The 21,537-nt window shown below is 46.5% G+C and overlaps 1 protein-coding gene across 4 annotated transcripts in view; it reads right to left on the bottom strand.

Moving 5' to 3' along the window:
* Window positions 1-6,808: 6,808 nt before the first annotated feature.
* The window catches only part of LOC106563383 (uncharacterized), a 44,931-nt gene continuing 30,202 nt past the window's right edge, over window positions 6,809-21,537 (bottom strand). For all 4 annotated transcript variants that reach the window (XM_082958207.1, XM_014128890.3, XM_082958208.1 and 1 more), the window contains 15 exons: window positions 19,106-19,372; window positions 17,032-17,187; window positions 13,786-16,946; window positions 11,924-12,050; window positions 11,550-11,655; window positions 11,236-11,441; window positions 10,929-11,098; window positions 10,744-10,812; window positions 10,503-10,651; window positions 10,298-10,412; window positions 9,956-10,143; window positions 9,645-9,786; window positions 9,327-9,453; window positions 8,616-8,792; window positions 6,809-8,520 (listed from right to left, as the gene is read on the bottom strand). In XM_082958207.1, the coding sequence (XP_082814333.1) occupies window positions 8,497-8,520; window positions 8,616-8,792; window positions 9,327-9,453; window positions 9,645-9,786; window positions 9,956-10,143; window positions 10,298-10,412; window positions 10,503-10,651; window positions 10,744-10,812; window positions 10,929-11,098; window positions 11,236-11,441; window positions 11,550-11,655; window positions 11,924-12,050; window positions 13,786-16,946; window positions 17,032-17,187; window positions 19,106-19,372 (5,184 nt within the window). In that variant the 3' untranslated portion in view covers window positions 6,809-8,496. The remainder of the gene's footprint in view (window positions 8,521-8,615; window positions 8,793-9,326; window positions 9,454-9,644; window positions 9,787-9,955; window positions 10,144-10,297; window positions 10,413-10,502; window positions 10,652-10,743; window positions 10,813-10,928; window positions 11,099-11,235; window positions 11,442-11,549; window positions 11,656-11,923; window positions 12,051-13,785; window positions 16,947-17,031; window positions 17,188-19,105; window positions 19,373-21,537) is intronic.

Below are 21,537 nucleotides of genomic sequence, written 5' to 3'. Positions count from 1 at the left end.
GGGGATACCTAGTCAGTTGTACAACTGAATGCATTCAACTGAAATATGTATTCCGCATTTAACCCAACCCCTCTGAATCAGAGTGGTGCGGGGGGCTGCCATTATGGACATCCATGTCTAATAAACTGTCAAATGGTTTTGTACTGTCCCTCCATTGCAAGATAAACCGATACAGAACGTGTATTTTATACTTGCTGTACATGTTCAGAACATGCATACATTTTTTCTGGGCTAGCTTCTTACATAAGATAGATCTGTACATTCATATCTGATAATGTGTGAGATCTAGATGATGGGGAGTGAACACACTGACTGCACAAAGATAAGACACACACATTCCCATAGTGCTACAGCATACAGACCCCAAGACACAACAGAACTGAACAAATTAACAGAGAGCTGTGTAGAAAGTAGGGGCATTGGCTGGGTCATATAAGACATGGTTGTTTTAAAGGTCAAGAAGGAAAGGGGACTGGCCCTCTTGATGAAAAACAGAACACCAGGGTTAGAAAACAAAATGGAAATGTGGATGGGGAGGAACAAAGTGATGTTGTGGGAGAAGGAGAGGATCGCCAGACTGATAAGAGACCAGTGGGGGTTTAGTTCAAAGGGGGAAAATGTGTATTTTCTTTGGTGTTTTCCTCTTGTTTTTTTTATCGCAGTCAGGGCAAGTGTGTTTATTTACTTATTTCTTCAGAGGGCAGATAGGACGTTCTCTCTGGAGATAGAGGGAGTGATTGGATGAAGGAGGGACTTGAGAAGAAGTAGAAAGAGGGGTGATTAAAAAAGCCTTTAGGAGTGTGGAAGACCAGCCAGACCAGGAATGTAGGGGGAAATCCTGAGAGGATTCAGAGAATAATGGAGATATATGTTTTCCCTCTGTTCGATGTGCAGCTGCTATTACCGCAGTGCTGCAGCCCTCCTTGAGGAGTGTGTGTGTGTCAGTGTGTGTCCTTGTGTGTCCGTGTGTGTGTGTGTGTGTCTGTGTGTGTGTGTGTGTGTGTGTGTGTGTGTGTGTGTGTGTGTGTGTGTGTGTGTGTGTGTGTGTGTGTGTGTGTGTGTGTGTGTGTGTGTGTGTGTGTGTGTGTGTCAGAGAGAGAGAGAGAGAGACAAACAGTGGGATGAAATTACTTTATAACATAAATAATTTAAATACTGAGCTATATTGTATGCTATAAGAAATAACAGACACGGGCCCCAGGACCAGTGAAAGCAAATAGCCCCATAACATCAAAGATCCACCACCATATTTTACAGTAGATCTGTGGTTATTGTCTGCTCCTTTATTCTGATTTCGTGGCCAAAGAGCATCATTTTCATGTCATCCAACAAATCTAAGTGCCTGGAGTTTGCTAAAATGCAATGGCACTTAGATTTGAAACGGTGTGTTGGTCAGATGACGTGAAAATACAGCTCACACCAGTGGTGGGTTTGGCATTGAAATGAGAATGCATAAACAGAGAAGAACCCAACTACTGTAAGTGGTGATGGATCTTTAATGTTATGGGAGATTCTGGTTCCTCTCATCCTGGGGTTCTTGTTAAGGTCAACGGCATCATGAACTCTACCAAGCTTCTCACAGGACGCTGAAATTTGGCCTGAAGTGGATCTTCCAGCAAGACAATAACCACAATGCACACATGAAAATCCACAAAGAAATGTTTAAATGGTCACAAAATCTAAATGTTACAATGGGAATCTCAGTCTCTGGACTTGAAACCCATTAAAAACACGTGGTTTGATTTTAAGAGGATGGTCCATAAGCACAGACAAAGGATATCAAGGACCTGGAAAGACTCTGTATGGAGGAATGGTCTAAGATCCATCCCAATGTGTTCTCCAAAAGGCTCAGTACTGTTATCCACGCAAGGTGAGGTATTGAAAGGTATTGAAAACAGTGGTGTCAATCATTTTTACCCCAATATTATTTCGAAAAAAATTGGATTACTTCTTAAACAAAATCTCTTTCTCTGAGTATTTATTTATTTTATTTTATTTATTTCACCTTTATTTAACCAGGTAGGTAAGTTGAGAACAAGTTCTCATTTACAATTGCGACCTGGCCAAGATAAAGCAAAGCAGTTCGACACATACAACAACACAGAGTTACACATGGAGTAAAACAAACATACAGTCAATAATACAGTAGAAAAATAAGTCTATATACAATGTCAGCAAATGAGGTGAGATAAGGGAGGTAAAGGCAAAAAAGGCCATGGTGGCAAAGTAAACACAATATAGCAAGTAAAAAACTGGAATGGTAGATTTGTAGTGGAAGAAAGTGCAAAGTAGAAATATAAATAATGGGGTGCAAAGGAGCAAAATAAATAAATAAATAAATACAGTAGGGGAAGGGGTAGTTGTTTGGGTTAAATTATAGATGGGCAATGTACAGGTGCAGTGATCTGTTAGCTGCTCTGACAGCTGGTGCTTAAAGCTAGTGAGGGAGATAAGTGTTTCCAGTTTCAGAGATTTTTGTAGTTCGTTCCAGTCATTGGCAGCAGAGAACAGGAAGGAGAGACGGCCAAAGGAGGAATTGGCTTTGGGTGTGACCAGAGAGATATACCTGCTGGAGCACGTGCTACAGGTGGGTGCTGCTATGGTGAGCAGTGAGCTGAGATAAGGGGGGACTTTACCTAGCAGGGTCTTGTAGATGACCTGGGGCCAGTGGGTTTGGCGACGAGTATGAAGCGAGGGCCAGCCAATGAGAGCGTACAGGTCGCAGTGGTGGGTAGTATATGGGGCTTTGGTGACAAAACGGATGGCACTGTTTATACCCCATTATACCCCAGAATCGAATCTATGATTTTACTGTTTAAGCCAATGTGTGTAAATGTGTCTGATTTTAGCTGAGATAATAGCTCTTTGATTGTAAAAAAATACGTACATGTGTCGGTACACTGAAAAGAGCAAAACCAGTAGAAAACATTGACTTAAAGCATCAACTCCAATTTAATCCTGCCATTATAGATAAACAAGCTCATTTCAGTTTGATTGAACATTTTGTACAATATTGATCTCACAGGAGTTTATCATAGGAAATTCATATTCTATGTAATATAAAAATGAGTGTTAGACTTTTGTAATTTTGTAAATGACATCGCCGAAGTCGAGGATCGGTAAGATGGTCAGTTTTACGAGGGTATGTTTGGCAGCATGAGTGAAGGATGCTTTGTTTTGCGAAATAGGAAGCCAAATCTAGATTTAACTTTGGATTGGAGAGATGTTTGATGTGAGTCTGGAAGGAGAGCTTACAGTCTAACCAGACACCTAGGTATTTGTAGTTGTCCACATATTCTAAGTCAGAACCGTCCAGAGTAGTGATGCTGGACGTGCGGGCAGGTGCGGGCAGCGATCGGTTGAAGAGCATGCATTTATTTTTACTTGTATTTAAGAGCAGTTGGAGGCCACGGAAGGAGAGTTGTATGGCATTGAAGCTCGTCTGGAGGGTTGTTAACACAGTGTCCAAAGAAGGGCAAGAAGTATACAGAATGGTGTCGTCTGCGTAGAGGTGGATCAGAGACTCACCAGCAGCAAGAGCGACATCATTGATGTATACAGAGAAAAGAGTTGGCCCAAGAATTGAACCCTGTGGCACCCCCATAGAGACTACCAGAGGCCCGGACAACAGGCCATCCGATTTGACACATTGAACTCTATCAGAGAAGTAGTTGGTGAAACAGGCAAGGCAATTATTTGAGAAACCAAGGCTATTGAGTCTGTCGATGAGGATGTGGTGATTGACAGAGTTGAAAGCCTTGGCCAGGTCAATGAATACGGCAGCACAGTATTGTTTCTTATTGATGGCGATTACGATATCGTTTAGGACCTTGAACATGGCTGAGGTGCACCCATGACCAGCTCTGAAACCAGATTGCATAGCGGAGAAGGTGCGGTGGGATTCGAAATGTTCGGTAATCTGTTTGTTGACTTGGTTGACTTGAGTATAAAATAATCACATATCCAAATATTTGTGAGCATACAATATAGCTTAGTATTTAAGTTATTTATTTTACACTGTCATTTCTGCTCATCTTTATCAAGGGAGTTAATAATTTTGGACCCTACTGTACAGTGAGGGAAAAAAGTATTTGATCCCCTGCTGATTTTGTACGTTTGCCCACTGACAAAAAAATGATCAGTCTATCATTTTAATGGTAGGTTTATTTGAACAGTGAGAGACAGAATAACAACAACAAAAAATCCAGAAAAACGCATGTCAAAAATGTTAGAAAATTATTTGCATTTTATTGAGGGAAATAAGTATTTGACCCCTCTGCAAAACATGACTTAGTTCTTGGTGGCAAAACCCTTGTTGGCAATCACAGAGGTCAGACGTTTCTTTTAGTTGGCCACCAGGTTTGCACACATCTCAGGAGGGATTTTGTCCCACTCCTCTTTGCAGATCTTCTCCAAGTCATTAAGGTTTCGAGGCTGACTTTTGGCAACTCGAACCTTCAGCTCTCTCCACAGATTTTCTATGGAATTAAGGTCTGGAGACTGGCTAGGCCACTCCAGGATCTTAATGTGCTTCTTCTTGAGCCACTCCTTTGTTGCCTTGGCCGTGTGTTTTGGGTCATTGTCATGCTGGAATACCCATCCACGACCCATTTTCAATGCCCTGGCTGAGGGAAGGAGGTTCTCACCCAAGATTTGATGGTACATGGCCCCGTCCATCGTCCCTTTGATGCGGTGAAGTTGTCCTGTCCCCTTAGCAGAAAAACACCCCCAAAGCATAATGTTTCCACCTCCATGTTTGACGGTGGGGATGGTGCTCTTGGGGTCATAGGCAGCATTCCTCCTCCTCCAAACACGGCGAGTTGAGTTGATGCCAAAGAGCTCCATTTTGGTCTCATCTGACCACAACACTTTCACCCAGTTGTCCTCTGAATCATTCAGATGTTCATTGGCAAACTTCAGACGGGCATGTATATGTGCTTTCTTGAGCAGGGGGACCTTGCGGGCGCTGCAGGATTTCAGTCCTTCACGGCGTAGTGTGTTACCAATTGTTTTCTTGGTGACTATGGTCCCAGCTGCCTTGAGATCATTGACAAGATCCTCCCGTGTAGTTCTGAGCTGATTCCTCACCGTTCTCATGATCATTGCAACTCCACTAGGTGAGATCTTGCATGGAGCCCCAGGCCGAGGGAGATTGACAGTTCTTTGTGTTTCTTCCATTTGCGAATAATCGCACCAACTGTTGTCACCTTCTCACCAAGCTGCTTGGCAATGGTTTTGCAACCCATTCCAGCCTTGTGTAGGTCTACAATCTTGTCCCTGACATCCTTGGAGAGCTCTTTGATCTTGGCCATGGTGGAGAGTTTGGAATCTGATTGATCGATTGTTTTTGTGGACAGGTGTAACGAGGGTCGTACAAAGGGGACCAAGGCGCGGCGTGTCAAGTGCTCATATTTTACTTTAATGAAACACTAAATCAAAACAACAAAAATGACCGTCAACAGTTCCGTCAGGTTACAAGGAACAAAACAGAAAACAACTACCCACAAAACCCAAAGGAAAAACAGGCTGCCTAAGTATGGCTTCCAATCAGAGACAACGAAAGACACCTCCCTCTGATTGGAAACCATACCTGGCCAAAACATAAAAAACAAAACATAGAAATAGAAATCTAGAGAAACCCCACATATAAACAGAAAACCCAAAACAACCCACCTGTCACGCTCTGACCACTCTACTATGGCAAATGACCTCTTACAAGGGTCAGGACGTGACAACAGGTGTCTTTTATACAGGTAACAAGCTGCGGTTAGGAGCACTCCCTTTAAGAGTGTGCTCCTAATCTCAGCTCGTTACCTGTATAAAAGACACCTGGGAGCCAGAAATCTTTCTGATTGAGAGGGGGTCAAATACTTATTTCCCTCATTAAAATGCAAATCAATTTATAACATTTTTGACGTGTTTTTCTGGATTTTTTTGTTGTTATTCTCTCTCACTGTTCAAATAAACCTACTATTAAAATGATAGACTGATCATTTCTTTGTCAGTGGGCAAACGTACAAAATCAGCAGGGGATCAAATTCTTTTTTCTCCCACTGTATGTGTACGAGGAACTAGAGCAGGGGTGTCAAACTCATTCCATGATGGGCCTAGTGTCTGCAGGTTTTTGGCTTTTCCTTTCAATTAAGACGACCAGGTGTGGGGAGTTGTGACCTTAATTCATCAGTCAAGTGCAACAGAGGAATGAAAACCTGCAGACACCCGGCCCTCCGTGGAATGAGTTTGACACCTGTGGTTTAGAGGGTTGTTAGAGGAGGAAGGCCAGTCTTCCTATCCTTGGAAGCAGGATATTCACTGCTCTATCCGTTTGTCTAGGATGAGGTGTCCCTGCATCCTCTTTAAACTAGAGGTGTTTTATTCCCATGCCCTCAACAAAGAAAAAAATGGACATTTGGCAAAACACAGCAGGATTAGAGGGGGAGAGATAAATCATTACCAGTATGTTAGTAACATTCTCTTCCTTAGTAACTGGGAGTAAACCCTTTCAGGTTACTCTAAAGTCACCAGTAATCCAAACACTAACATTCTGTGTGTAATGAAGGACATTCTGGTTGATGTACTGTATTAAAGCAGGCAAAGTGCAGGAAGAGAAGAATGATATGACAGAAGAAATGATGGGTGGCTAGGCATTAACATCAGCAGGGAATGAAGAGTGGGTAGATTCTAGGGATTAAATAAATCTCCCTCTATTGAAATGTTTCTCTAAGATAAGTTATAATCAGCTCAGACACAATACTCAAAAACTATCCAGGCCTCTCATCAAGACCGCGACACAAATTCAATGACAATAAACATTTCTCAAAACATTTTATTTTATTGTATCAATAATACTCACAATAATGTCACAGAAAAATCACAGAGTGTTTAAGACAGGTCTGGTCTATGTAAGATATTTTTCTTTTGTTTTAAAACAGCACAGCTTAAAATAAAGTCAGTGGATGAGGAGCAAGATTACAACCTTGAAATTATACTCATGAGGACAGAACACTGAAGGAACCCAAACCTCACAACACATCAGTCTCTTTTAAATGGGACTAAAACTACAACTACTGCCAATCACAAATGCTTCACAATTTTATGAATTTCGTACAATGCAAAAAAGTTGAAAAAGGTATTGTGTTTATCAGTTAGATACAGTACAAAGACATCATTCTATTCGTTTACTGGTAATTGTAATGACGCGGTTCTAAGCACCAACCTGTCGGTTGAAGTTATATTCATTGACTTATATTCATAGATCATTTATACACAGTTAATGAGGAGGTGACGAGGCAAGAGGGGGTTGAGCACCATGAAAATCCAACCTCCCCCTGTTTGCTCTTCCCCGTCCACCCACAATAGGAAACCTTAAAAATATCTGGTGTCCCCAGAGAAGCACCATCAATATGCAATAAATACATTTAAGAAAACAAACATATACAAGTATAAATAAAGTCACAATTTACAATTCTTCGTTTTCTCTGTAATCCAGAAAAGGAGATAGCAACCAAAAAAGAGGTATAAAACCGGGAGAATGATCCCATTAGAAAAAGAAAACGGTAAAAGAAGGGGATCTTCTTTAGGGCGAATTGTAGCAATCACATCTCTCTCTACCAAACGTTATTTAGGATTATTATGCAAAAACTAAAATCACATTAAAACACACCAGATTTCCAACAAAGAGTGAAACCAGATTAGTCCTCTAGTTTTAGTTAACCCGTATTTCAGAGAAATTTTTACAATTTCTTAAATGAATATTCCTAATGCTTTAGAAAGTTGTGCCTGCATGTTTGATTTTCTAATTTCCTTTAATCTAAATACAGTTCACAAGGCCAATGTGGTGTACTTTTAGGCTGGTAAAACTTTTGAAATATCTAGGTCAAAATAAATACAATGGAAATAGCACCCCAAAGAGTATACAGACAGGAATGACAAATGTCAGAGTTCACCTGAATAGAAAACCAAACCAAAACAATGGGATTTCAATGAGACTATCAGCTACTTTGCTTGTGAAGCAATTCCCCTGCTGTTACCATAGCAACACGGTAAATTCATGGACATAGAATAACTAGATTGGTGTAAAAAAGTTCCATTGGATTTGCATAAAAGTACCTGAATTAATGCACCATATACCGGCTACTTGACGCTTTTGAATCACAGCAGTGTCCGTTTTAAATAAGACCTGATTTCCAGTGCTAACAATGTTCACATTTTCTGTAGTTGTCTGACATGTTTTAACAATTAGTAGTACCAGTCTAGTCATTCTATCTCAAGACTCAAGTCCAATCAGCAGCTGGTAGGAGGGGAAGACAACAGTGAGCTGGAATTCAATTGGCTGATGGCTGATGGCCGATATCTTATTGTGATGTAAACAATACTGAGTAAACATGGTTGGCTGTTCACCAAGTGTTAGCAGTAGTAGTATTCCTTGAAGACAACGTCTGTGCTGCCACTAAGTAGGAGCTTTGGTTATGGCTGCCAGACAACAGGAAGGATGCCTCACTTGGAGCAGGGTGATGGAGTCTGGAGAGAGAAAGAGGAAGAAAAAGACAGACAGAAAGGGGGATAAATATGATGGACATAACTTCACAGCAATTGTGTGTGTGTGTATGTCTCACCACACAGATGCTGTCATAGGTTCTCATCAGCTCCTCCATGCAGTACTGCTCCAGCACCACTACTCCTGCCAGCGAGGGGCTCTTGGACACAGTCCGGGCACAGTCCTCACAGTGCACCATGTAGGTCTTCCTGCTGCCAGACTCACTAGTTACAAACAGCAGGTCAAACACCTCCACCTGCACACAGACACAACACAATCACTCACTGCAGAAATAACCAAAGGCATACATCCACACTCTGTTGGTAAGATGCTCGGGTCATGGTAGTTCATAGCAGGTCTGATACAAGCATACATCCACACTCTGTTGGTAAGATGCTCGGGTCATGGTAGTTCATAGCAGGTCTGAAACAAGCATACATCCACACTCTGTTGGTAAGATTCTCGGGTCATGGTAGTTCATAGCAGGTCTGATACAAGCATACATCCACACTCTGTTGGTAAGATGCTCGGGTCATGGTAGTTCATAGCAGGTCTGATACAAGCATATATCCACACTCTGTTGGTAAGATGCTCGGGTCATGGTAGTTCATAGCAGGTCTGATACAAGCATACATCCACACTCTGTTGGTAAGATGCTCGGGTCATGGTAGTTCATAGCAGGTCTGATACAAGCATACATCCACACTCTGTTGGTAAGATGCTTGGGTCATGGTAGTTCATAGCAGGTCTGCTACAGGCATACATCCACAGGTTGTTGGGAGGGACTTACGTCACACTCATTGCAGTAGTAGGCTGGTTCGTCCTTCACACGGCTCTGATAAGAGATCTTCTTCCCTGCAGCAACCAGCTGGTCTCTCAGAATCTGAATGTGCTTAATGGACTGTAGGAGACAATGTCTGAGAGAAAGAGAGAGAGAGAGAGAGAGAGAGAGAGAGAGAGAGAGAGAGAGAGAGAGAGAGAGAGATAAGGTGTAGCAAGAAACAAACATTCATACTAGATAGATGACGAGGGACACTTACACACACACACACACACACACACACACACACACACACACACACACACACACACACACACACACACACACTTGACCATCTTGTAGGTTTCTTGGTCGGTGATCTTGATAGTGCGGGCTACATTCCAGGTGACATGGATCATCGGAACGATGGACTTGACCTTCTTGACCTCATTCCACTCAAAGCGCTCCAGAGCCAGTTGATACTGGTATGCTGCAAGGGCAAAGACGACACACACATACTGTACAGTAGAAAAGCACACAAAAGGATTTTGATATGAATTTGACTGAGGTAAAGGATAGTGTAGATACAGTAGCTGCACTGTGTATGACCCAGCTCCCATTTCCTATCTATGTCCTGCTGGACACTGCTAGTAACTCACAGTTGAGAGGTCCCACGTTCCAGGCGATGTTGTTGCACCAGCCCACAGCCTGGACCCAGTGGACGGACCCTGCGTTGATCCACACCAGGTCCCCTGGTCTCTGGATGAAGCGGTACACTGGGATGTTGGAGCGGTACAGGTCCTCCAGAACAGGCCACCAAGACCCAGTCAGGTAGTCTACTCCATACCTGAAGGAGGGAGGAGAGATGGTAACAAAGTGGTGGTTTCTGGTTCAAATCCCCTTTGAGTCACTGTTGTTATGCCTTTCAATGAGCAGAACAGCTCAAAATGCTTAACTAATTTGAAGACAGACCCTCACACAAAAACAGAACCATGACTCACTTCTCACAGAAATTGTTGATGTGCTCCCAGTAGTGTTCATGGACTGCAAACCACTCACAATCTCCCGGCCCAATGTTAATGTTCACAGAGCAGAAGTTATTATTCTCCTGGTGACCTGAAAACAGACATACAGAGATATTTAAGCCAATGGACAGAGGCATGTAATATGCATATAAACACACACCAATAGAACTAAGACACTGACCAGGTGTACGGCTGCCGGGGACCTTCATGTAGAGCTGGACGGTGTTCATGCCCAGGATGGTGTGTCCCACGTGGCTCAGCATGTTTCCATTGTACTCCACACGCATGAAGGCTGGTAGCTTCAGCAGCTCCTGCAGCTGGGGCTTCCACCTGGTAACACATGTCAAACACACTCTACTTCCTCTCTAAGGGTGTCCTTAGCCCTGTCTAAAACAATCAACCACATGTAAAGCTAATCTCACCTCTTAGGATCAGAGATGTCGATGTTGGTGCCGAATTTGATAATCTTCCCAGTTGATTTCGCCTCCGGCCTATAGGAAAGAGGAAGTGTCTTTAATAACGGCAGAACATTGTTTTGATTAAAAGTATTGTATTTGATTTCATAAGGAGTTGACTGCACAGTATGCTGTGGATACTATGAGGTGACCTGAGTGTGTTAGCAATAGGGGTAGGGCCAACTTTGGTAGGAGTTGCTTTGCTAGTAACCACAGTAGGGCTGGCTTTGCTGGTGCCAGATGCAGGGTTGGTTGATGGCTCAGAAGACGTCTTCTTCTCTTCTTGTTCTTCCTCATCCTCATCCTCACTGTCCTTCTCTTCCTGTAGATACATTTAGGCACATGAACTTAGCTTGGCAAAGAAAGGAAGTGGGGGCGGGGGGGGGGGGGGGGTGTATGTAAGCATTATGTGTTTCTGTGTGTGATATTTGTGTGTGTGTGTGTGTGTTCATCAACAACCTGGAGGCTCTCCTGGAAGCTGGAGGCCTGGTACGCGGCGTACTTGGCGATGGTGGTGTGTGAGCGGCTGCTCTCGCAGGGCCAGGTCTGAGCTGAACCAGTGGCGTCCCAGTTCTCATCAGCAGGCTGCTGTACCTGGGTCCTCACCTCCACAGCATGCTCTGCATTGGCCTCCACCAGAGACTTAGTGGAGAACAGACCCAGGTCTGACAGAGAGGGAGAGGAAAGAGAGACAAAGGTATAGTGAGTAGATTATACATTATGTTGCCGTTTTAACTTTTAGCCCTGAGAAAAATTGAAATGTGCAAACTCACTGAGTCGTAGTGATCCAGCCAGGCCTCTGATGACAGTGACAGGGTTCTTGGGGTCGGTACAGAATTGGAGGAGGACTGGGGAGAAGGCATCTCTCTTACTCTCCAACTGGACACAGACACACAGGACAACACAGGAAAACATCAACTAGGCATTGCACAAATACAGAACTGATACATGAGTAATGGATATGAGAATGAAGAAGAAAAGAGGGGGGAAAAAGAAGAAGAAGATTACTTTATGGTGTATTGTCATAAGACACAGAGCTGCATGTTTTTTTTGCTTTACCCCCCCCCCCCCCCCCACAAGACACCCACACAGACAGGTTGGTGCATAGGGTCAGCCGCAGTGCAGCGCCCCTAGAGTGTGGACTCACATAGATGCTTGGTGTGGGGGGGTTGAGCTTCTCTCTTGGGATGGGTGTGTTGGTGCTAAGAACAGGCTTGACAGAGAAAGCAGGGAGCAGATAGGACTCACGAAACTTCCCGTTCACCTTCGCCCCCCTAAACAGACAGAGAAAGAGACAGATGAAGTGGGAGAATTCAATAAGATTTAATTTAATACACTTTTCATTGTTTTGTGCCACAACCTCTCTTCCTCCAATGAAATGTCTTGGTAGTAAATATACAGTACCAGTCAAAAGTTTGGACACACCTAATCATTCAAGGGTTTTTCTTTACTTTTTACTATTTTCTACATTTTAGAATAATACTGAAGACATCAAAACTATGAAATAACAAATATGGAATCATGTAGTAACCAAAAAAGTGTTAAACAAATAAAAATATATTTTAGATTTTAGATTCTTCAAAGTAGCCACCCTTTGCCTTGATGACAACTTTGCACACTGTTGGCATTCTCTCAACAAGCTTCATGAGGTAGTCACCTGGAATGCATGTCAATTAACAGGTGTGCCTTGTTAAAAGTTAATTTGCGGAATTTCTTTCCTTCTTAATGCATTTGAGCCAATCTGTTGCGTTGTGACAAGGTAGGGTTAGTATTCAGAAGACAGCCCTACTTGGTAAAAGACCAAGTCCTATTATGGCAAGGACAGCTCAAATAAGCAAAGAGAAATGACAGTCCATCATTACTTTAAGACATGAAGGTCAGTCAATACAGAACATTTCAAGAGCTTTGGAAGTTTCTTCAAGTGCAGTCGCAAAAACCATCAAGCGCTATGATGAAACTGGCTCTCATGAGGACTGCAGCAGGAAAGGAAGACCCAGAGTTACCTCTGCTGCAGAGGATAAGTTCATTACAGTTAACTGCACCTCAGATTGCAGCCCAAATAAATGATTCACAGAGTTCAAGTAACAGACACATCGCAACATCAACTATTCAGAGGAGACTGCGTGAATCAGACCTTCATGGTCGAATTGCTGCAAAGAAACCACTACTAAAGGACACCAATAATAAGAAGAGACTTGCCTGGCCCAAGCAACACTAACAATAAACATTAGACCGGTGGAAATGTGTCCTTTGGTCTGATGAGTCAAATTAGAGATTTTTGGTTCCAACCTCCGGGTTTTGTGAGACGCAGAGTAGGTGAATGGATGATCTCCGCATGTGTGGTTCCCACCGTGAGGCATGGAGGTGGTGGTGTGATGGTGCTTTGCTGGTGACACTGTCAGTGATTTATTTAGAATTCAAGGCGTACTTCACCAGCATGGCTACCACAGCATTCTGCAGCGATACGCCATCCCGTCTGGTTTGCACTTAGTGGGACTATCATTTGTTTTTCAGCAGGACAATAACCCAAAACACACCTCCAGGCTGTGTAAGGGCTATTTGACCAAGAAGGAGAGTGATGGTGCTGCATCAGATGACCTGGTCTCCACAATCACCCGGCCTCAACCCTATTGAGATGGTTTGGGATGAGTTGGACGGAAGAGTGAAGGAAAAGCAGCCAACAAGTGCTTAGCATCTGTGGGAACTCCTTCAAGACTGTTGGAAAATCATTCCTCGTGAAGCTCGTTGGGAGAATGCCAAGAGTGTGCAAAGCTGTCATCAAGGCAAAAGGTGGCTACTTTGAAGAATCTAAAATGTAACATATATTTTGATTTTTTTAACACTTTTTTGGTTACTACGATTCCATATGTGTTATTTCATATTTTTGATGTCTTCACTATGATTCTACAATGTAGAAAATAGTAAAAAGTAAAGAAACCCTTGAATGAGTAGGTGTGTCCAAACATTTGACTGGTACTGTACATCACATCACATGTACAGTGTACTCACTTGCAGGACCTGACGACCTCGCTGGCTGTGTGTCTGATGCTGACCTCTCCTAGTGGGATCCTGTGCTCCTCGACCTCGGAGGCGATGAACGTCTCTTGGTTTCCACTCTCCACCTTGATCAGACGGATCTTCAGTTCCTTTGGAGAGCCCATGGACAGAGCCTTCAGCTTGAGGAAATCAGCAGCAGCCAGGGGACAGGGGGTCCTCCTCACTGGGGCAGCAGGAGGGGCCAGGGTGGGGGAAGGGGAGGAGGTGTTGATGAAGCTGGTAGTGGATGCTGTTGCCAATGTGTCTGGGTTGCTGCCTGGTGTGGACGTCTTGGTTTGAGGCTCACTGCGCCTCTCATCCTTCATCTCTGTTGATTGTGCCCCCTGCTCAGTGTTTCCTGTGTGCGTCTTGTCTTTGCTCTGGAGGCCAAGGTTCCCCTGAATGGGACGGCTCTTCTTAGTGTCTTTGTGTTGCTTGGCTGGGCGACTGGGGTAAGGTGTAGATGAGGACAGCGTTATAGAGGCTGATTTTCTGTCACACTTTTCTTCCACGTTCTTCTTTTCATTTCCTCCACTCCTCTGATGACTGCTGATGCTGTTATCTTGTTTTCTTCTCTTCCTCTTCCCTTCCCCATCTCCGTTTCCATCCGCACCGCTTGGCTCCCTCTTTCTGTCTGTCTGCCTGCGTGCCTCCCTCTGTCCCCGCTCCTCCTTGGTGGTGGCAGGCAGCCGGTGTGTGGTGGTTAGTCTAAACTCAGCGCTCAGAGACCCGGCCGTCTCCCCACTGTCTACACCCTTAGTCTTCTCCTTCTTTCTCTCATTCAGAATCTCCTCCAATCTCGCGTGCTTCTGTTTTGTGCGCTCCCCCACGGAGAGCTGTGGTTGGTCAAGGTTTATAAGAGGGCGGGGTTTGGAAGGCGGATCTGAGGTAGTGTGAGTGGGTGATTGGCTAGTGAGTCTTGGGGGCGTGGTGAAGTTGGATGTGGGGGAGGGGTTCTGCTGGTCCTGACAATTGGTTTCCGGATCCATGGCGAGGGATGAAGAGTACTTCACTCCTCCCATGGAGCTAGGGGGAGGACGCCCAAACGGACCGCCGCGATATGTGTACCTCTGGCCCCCCAGGAACGAGGCCAAAGACTTGAAGACATCAGCCACTCCTGTCTGGTGAAGGTGTGGCCGACGGGGAGGCAGAGAGCTGGATGAGGTGTCCCCACCACTGTCCTCCTCTTCCTCCTCCTCCTCCTCTTCCTCCACTCCATTGGGAGTATCAGGCAAGCCATAGAGCTTGGCCAGGTCACTATGGCGAAGGTCATCAGCACCCCTCCCCTCACCGACACCCTCGGCCTTCTCATTGAGCCCCTCTGAGTTCCCATGGGGGGGTGAGAGGGGCGGGCCATGGGTTGGGCTGGGCTGCAGGACAGGTCTCCTCATCACTCCTCCCTCCTCTTCCTCTTCCTCACTCAGGGCTGATGCTGGGGAGCCTTGCCAGCTGAGAACAGGGGGGCTGGCAGGGGGGTTGTCTCCCATCTCCTCCACACTGCCCACCCCTGCCGCAGGTTGGAGATCTGGGGCCCGCAGGACCCCGCCTTCTGGACTAACACCCCATGTCTCTGTCTGGCTCTGGATGGATCCCCCTGACCCAGCCATAGGGGGAGCTGCTGGGGTTTTGGATGAGAGTGTGGAGGGGGTCAAATCAGCCTTCCTCCCTGGGCTGCATTTAGAATATGTTGGAGGGCTGGTGGGCTGAGGACTGTTATTACGGGTCTTATTGGTCGTGTTGGTGCTGATGTTGTTGTTGGTGGTGGTAGTGTGAGTGGTGGTGAGTGGAGGACAGGCTGGCAGTGGTGAGTCCTTGACTGGGAATTTGGGTTGAGTTGGGTTTGACTTGTTCAGGGTCCCTCCCCTCTCTGACTTTTTGTGTTTGGATGGATGTGGGGAGGGTGTGGGTTGGCTGGGACGGGCTGCAGGCGGGCCAACAAGTGGGATTGTCTCTGAGCTATTTGGAGAGCTGTGCTCATGGGACTTTCCACCTCTTTCTTGGGCTTTCTCCCTGTGTATGTGTTTGCCATGTGTCTGGGAGGGTTGGCCTGGCTTCCCTGGCTTCCCTGGAACCTTAGATCCAGACTTAGGGGAGGAAGGCCATACTGACGGAGGGAGGGATGATTTACGTAGGGACTTTGAGGATCCCCTCTCTACTTTTTCCATCTTTTTATCCCTAAGACTCTTCTCGCTTTTCTCTGTCTTCCTCTCTTCCTCTTTCTTTTTCCTTTCCACTTTGTCCCTCCCCTCTTCTCCTTTATGTGTTTTATTCTTCACCCCATCCCCACTTTTCTCTTCTTTTTCCTTTCTCCTTGTCCGCTCCTCCATCTTCCTCTCCATCTTCCTCTTCTGTTCCCTCTTTCCCTCCTCACCTCTTTCTGCTCTCCTTTCCTTATGTTTCCTCTCTGTCTGTTTGTGTCTGTGAGGCTGTAGCTCTGGCCTGTTGCCAGTAGGTCTGTTGTTGTTGACAGTAGGAGAGCTGGGTGGGGTCTGAGGCTCTGAGGCCCTGCTAGGCTTCATCTCTGACCTCTGAGCGCCTGAGCCTAGCCATGTGGGGGAGGCAGAGAGAGGGGGAGGTGTGGGACTGGGCGAGGGTGTCCTTGGTCCCCGTTTGTGGGGTGTGTCAGTGCCAATGTCAGGGCTCCTCTGATTGGGAGGAGGATCTTTCTTCCCACTGGCCTTACTAGGAGTGGTGGAGCTGGAGAGGCCAGAGGGGCTGGAGGAGCTCAGGGTGGTGCAGCATCCATCTCTGTGGTTGCTGTTGCGGTGGAGAGGCTCTGTAGCAGAGGGCTGGGAGGGGGTCTGATCCCTTTGCAGTCTGTGGGAGCGTGGAGCTGGGGGGCTGTGCTGAGGTACTGAGGGGGGTGATGTGGGATGCTGGTGGTGGAGGTGCTGGCTGTAAGGCACGCCGGTGCGGTCTGCTGGTGAGGAGGGGTGCTGGGACTGGCCATCCACCTCCACTCTGGATCCATGGTGAGGGGGTCTTCTGTTGCCACTGGGCTGGGCTGGAGAAGGGTGGCGGGGATAGGAGGAAGGAGGGGGGTCTTGATCATTGAAGAGGGCCTGGGAAACTGGAGAATGGGTAGAATGATGCGTTCTGTATTTGAGACTCCATAATCCTGACTTGGTGGATTCCTGAAATAACGAGAGAGAGAGGATGGTTTAAAGTCTTTAATAAAGCATTGCTTTCTTGAAGTTCATTAGCTATTAACTGACTTACTTGTAACTCTACAGACAAGCTTCTCCTGTCAGCATGGGTGCGAGGACCAGGTCTGCCATATGATTGTTTCCAGAAGCCTTGTTTGGAAGGGGGGTAGTGGGGTGGTGATTGGTGCTGGTCTGGGCCGGATAGATGCATTGATCCACGGTGAGAGGGCTGGTGAGAGAGAACAGTAATAAAAGTCGGTATCCTGGTGATGTATATTTGATCCCTGCCAGAAGGTGGTGCTATTGTATAAATATCACAGCTACACTCAGAGTTGCTTCAAACCACTGTTCCAGGATCAGATAGATACAGTGGCGACACATCATTCAGGGCAAGAATGGCAGCTTTTTACTCCAAAATGCAGGTGTTTCAGCCTAGCTCAGTGCTTTCTGTGGTGGTGGGGCAGGCCAGCAGAAAATAGGAGCATTTCACCGGAATTGCACTGTGATTGGCTCAGTGTTCTGTCACTCATGGGGACACTACGTCACCAGCCTTTAGAAAGGGTAGACATCGAGAATGTGAGCCCTTTGGGTCCTGCCATAGACTTAGATTAGAAGTCCCCTTCCAAGAAGGCTGAAGGTCACAGATAAAATGACATCAAATCACATTATATCTACAGTAGCTTTGATTGGACTGATGTCAACATCTTACTTTCAAAATCTTAGCTAGCAGTCATCATCATAAATCAAGTAGACAATCTACTAAATCCTTTTAAATCCTTGTGAAGAGAAATAATTAAGATAAAACGTATCGGTGCTCATCAGCTATAAACATTACACAAGTTGGAAATCGTAAATTCAACAATGAGTTGTTTGGAAGGAATCGGTGACAGTGGCTAACTGCAAGCATTGCAACTGGGAAGTCAGACTGGAAAAATACATTTTGAATGATCATCCAACTTGGAATTGTAAATCTTTCTCTGACAAAATTCGCCAACGAAGTACTGCCACGCACAACAGTCCAAAAATGTCTCATATTCTGCTGCATAAATTATGTAATATGCCAGGGAGATATGGTCAGCCATTTCAGCTATGTTTTTATAAAAAGGCAGTAAACAAGGCTGAATTAACTGTTTCGGTGCCAGACAAGGCTCCGCTGATAGCCAGGTGGTAAGGATTCACTCCATGGAGCTGAAAAGAAAGAGATTTCCATGCTAAAATTGCCACTGGATAGATAATACCCTAATGGTTAAGGTTAGCAGTAGAGACATCTGATCCTAGATCAGGTTAGAGAAAACATATTTCTCAAGCACTAATAGCAGAACTAGCTGTGGTGGGGGACCTTCCACTCCTGGAAAACACAGACACAGGGAGAATGGCCAAGGAAGAGGTGTAATGTCACGATCACTTACTCAGGTGGCGACTAATCTCCCCTGGGCAGATTCTGTGTGTAGACTGAAGAATCTGCCGAGACTCAATGGGATGCGTGAGATAACGAGCTGCAGTAATTTCGGTCTTTGGGTTTTTGCTACTGGTTATATGGACGTATCAGGTTGGGCCAAGGCAGTGCTTATTAGACTGGTTCGCTTCGAGTGCTTTGCGCGAGTACCCACATGGATCCTTTTGCGAGGGTGGAGACTTCGATTTTGTTTATTTTTGTATTCTACCCCCTTTTCCTCCCCAATGTCGATCTTGTCTCATCGGGCTCGGGAGGCGAAAGTCGAGTCATGCGTCCTGGAAACATGACCTGCCAAACCGCGCTTCTTAACACCCGCCCGCTTAACCCGGAAGCCAGCCGCACCAATGTGTCGGAGGAAACACCGTTCAACTGACGACCGAGTTCAGCCTGCATGTGCCCAGCCCGCCACAAGGAGTCGCTAGAGCGTGATGAGCCAAATAAAGCCCCCCTGCCAAACCCTCCCCCTAACCCGGATGACTCTGGGCCAATTGTGCGCCGCCCTATGGAACTCCCGATTACGGACGGTTGTGATAAGGCCCGGGTTCGGCCTTAGACCGCTGCGCTACTCGGGAGGCCCAGAAATCTTGATTTCTAATACGTATAGACCAAGAAGTTAATCACATAGCTGACCAAATTAACATATTACGGAAGATTCTACTTCTGGGTTAACAGAGAATAGGTGTTGACTGACCTGCTCAGGACCAGAACTCCTGCTCCTTTTGGCAGGGCAGTCTTCCCTGTGAGGGGGGGGATGCTGTGAGGGTGGGGAGCGGTGTGGAAGTTGGTCACGGTGGTGGTTGTGATGGTGGGAGGCCGGGCGCTTCCATGGTCCTAGTCCCTGGTCCATCATCCTGCCTGGGAAGGCCCTGGAGCGATCTGAAGGTGCCCACCTCTCTGCTGGGGAGCCCAGGTCTCTTGGGGGGTCTCTGGGCAGATGGTGCTGGTGGGGACCCCCAAACTGGGAGAGACAATTATCATTATTAAAGTCATGCAATCAATCATAAAAACGATGTAATATATTTAAGCAATAAGGCACGTGGGGGTGTGGTATATGGCCATTGTACCACAGATAAGGGCTGTTCTTATGCACGACGCAACGCGGAGTGCCTGGATACAGCCCTTAGCCGTGGCATATACCACAAACCCCTGAGGTGTCTTATTGCTATTATAAACTGGTTACCAACGTACACTACCGTTCAAAAGTTTGGGGTCACTTAAAATAACATCAAAATTATCAGAAATACAGTGTAGACATTGTTAATGTTGTAAATTACTATTGTAGCTGGAAACGGCAGATTTTTTAATGGAAGATCTACATAGGTGTACAGAGGCCCATTATCAGCAACCATAACTCCTGTGTTCCAATGGCACGTTGTGTTTGCTAATCCAAACTTATCATTTTAAATGGCTAATTGATCATTAGAAAACCCTTTTGCAATTATGTTAGGACAGCTGAAAATTGTGTGCTGATTAAAGAAGCAATAAAACTGGCCTTCTTTAGACTAGTTGAGTATCTGGAGCATTAGAATTTGTGGGTTCGATTACATGCTCAAAATGGCCAGCAACAAATTGTCACGTCCTGACCAGCAGATGGAGCTGTTGTTGTAGTTTTGGGGTCAGGACGTGGCAGTCTTGTGTGTGTGATTGTTCTGTGTTGGTCTTGTGACTCCTGATCAGGAACAGCTGGGGATCGTTGTTCCTGATTGGGAGTCATATATGTAGGAGTATGTTTGTCACTTGGTTTTGTGGGTAGTTGTTTTTGCACTGCGTGTTGTGTGCCTGCAAAACTGTTCCTGTCGTATATATTGTTTGTATTGTTAAGTGGATGCTCTACTCCTTTATTTTAATTAAAGATGAGTATTCACATACCTGCTGCGCCTTGGTCCATTTCTACAGAAGACAGCCGTTACAGAACTACCCACCACCAAAGGACCAAGCAGCGGAGAAGAGGACAGAGGCAAGTGAGGGAGGAATGTTGGAGGCAGCCCCAAGAATTTTTTAGGGGGGGGCACAAGGGCTATTTGGCGAGGCGAGATTACAGCCCCAGGCCAGCTCCCCGTACCCTTGTAGGGCAGACTGGACAGGTCCCGTGCTTTGGGGTTGGGGCTGTGGTGAGGCCTGGGATTTTCAGGCCGGTAGGCAAAGTACCAGCGCCCCGCATGTGCCAGGGCGAAGTAAGCATCGAGCCGGCCCCGCGCATCAGGAGTCTAGTGTGTCAACCCAGCCTCGCCAGTCAACCATCACCAGAGCTGCTCGCCAGTCAACAGTCTTCATCAGAGCTGCCCGCCAGTCAACAGTCATCATCAGAGCTGCCCGCCAGTCAACAGTCATCATCAGATCTGCCCGCCAGTCAACAGTCATCGTCAGAGCTGCCCGCCAGTCAACAGTCATCGTCAGAGCTGCTCGCCAGTCAACAGTCATCGTCAGAGCTGCCCGCCAGTCAACAGTCATCGTCAGAGCTGCCCGCCAGTCAACAGTCATCGTCAGAGCTGCCCGCCAGTCAACAGTCATCGTCAGAGCTGCCCGCCAGTCAACAGTCATCGTCAGAGCTGCCCGCCAGTCAACAGTCATCGTCAGAGCTGCTCGCCAGTCAACAGTCATCGTCAGAGCTGCCCGCCAGTCAACAGTCATCGTCAGAGCTGCCCGCCAGTCAACAGTCATCGTCAGAGCTGCCCGCCAGTCAACAGTCGTCAGAGCTGCCCGCCAGTCAACAGTCGCCAGAGAGGTCAGACTGCGCTGAACTGCCGGAGTGGTCAGACTGCGCTGAACTGCCGGAGTGGTCGGACTGCGCTGAACTGCCGGAGTGGCCGGACTGCGCTGAACTGCCGGAGTGGCCGGACTGCGCTGAACTGCCGGAGTGGCCGGACTGCGCTGAACTGCCGGAGTGGCCGGACTGCGCTGAACTGCCGGAGTGGCCGGACTGCCCTGAACTGCCGGAGTGGCCGGACTGCCCTGAACTGCCGGAGTGGCCGGACTGCCCTGAACTGCCGGAGTGGCCGGACTGCCCTGTACTGCCAGAGTGGCCGGACTGCCCTGTTCTGCCAGAGTGGCCGGACTGCCCTGTTCTGCCAGAGTGGCCGGACTGCCCTGTTCTGCCAGAGTGGCCGGACTGCCCTGTTCTGC

This window comes from Salmo salar, chromosome 11, assembly GCF_965601325.2.
Source record: "Salmo salar chromosome 11, fSalSal1, whole genome shotgun sequence".
NCBI classification, from domain to species: Eukaryota; Metazoa; Chordata; class Actinopteri; order Salmoniformes; family Salmonidae; genus Salmo; species Salmo salar.
The sequence above is the reverse complement of the archived record's forward strand: the minus strand, read 5'-3'. Positions and strand labels throughout refer to the sequence as shown.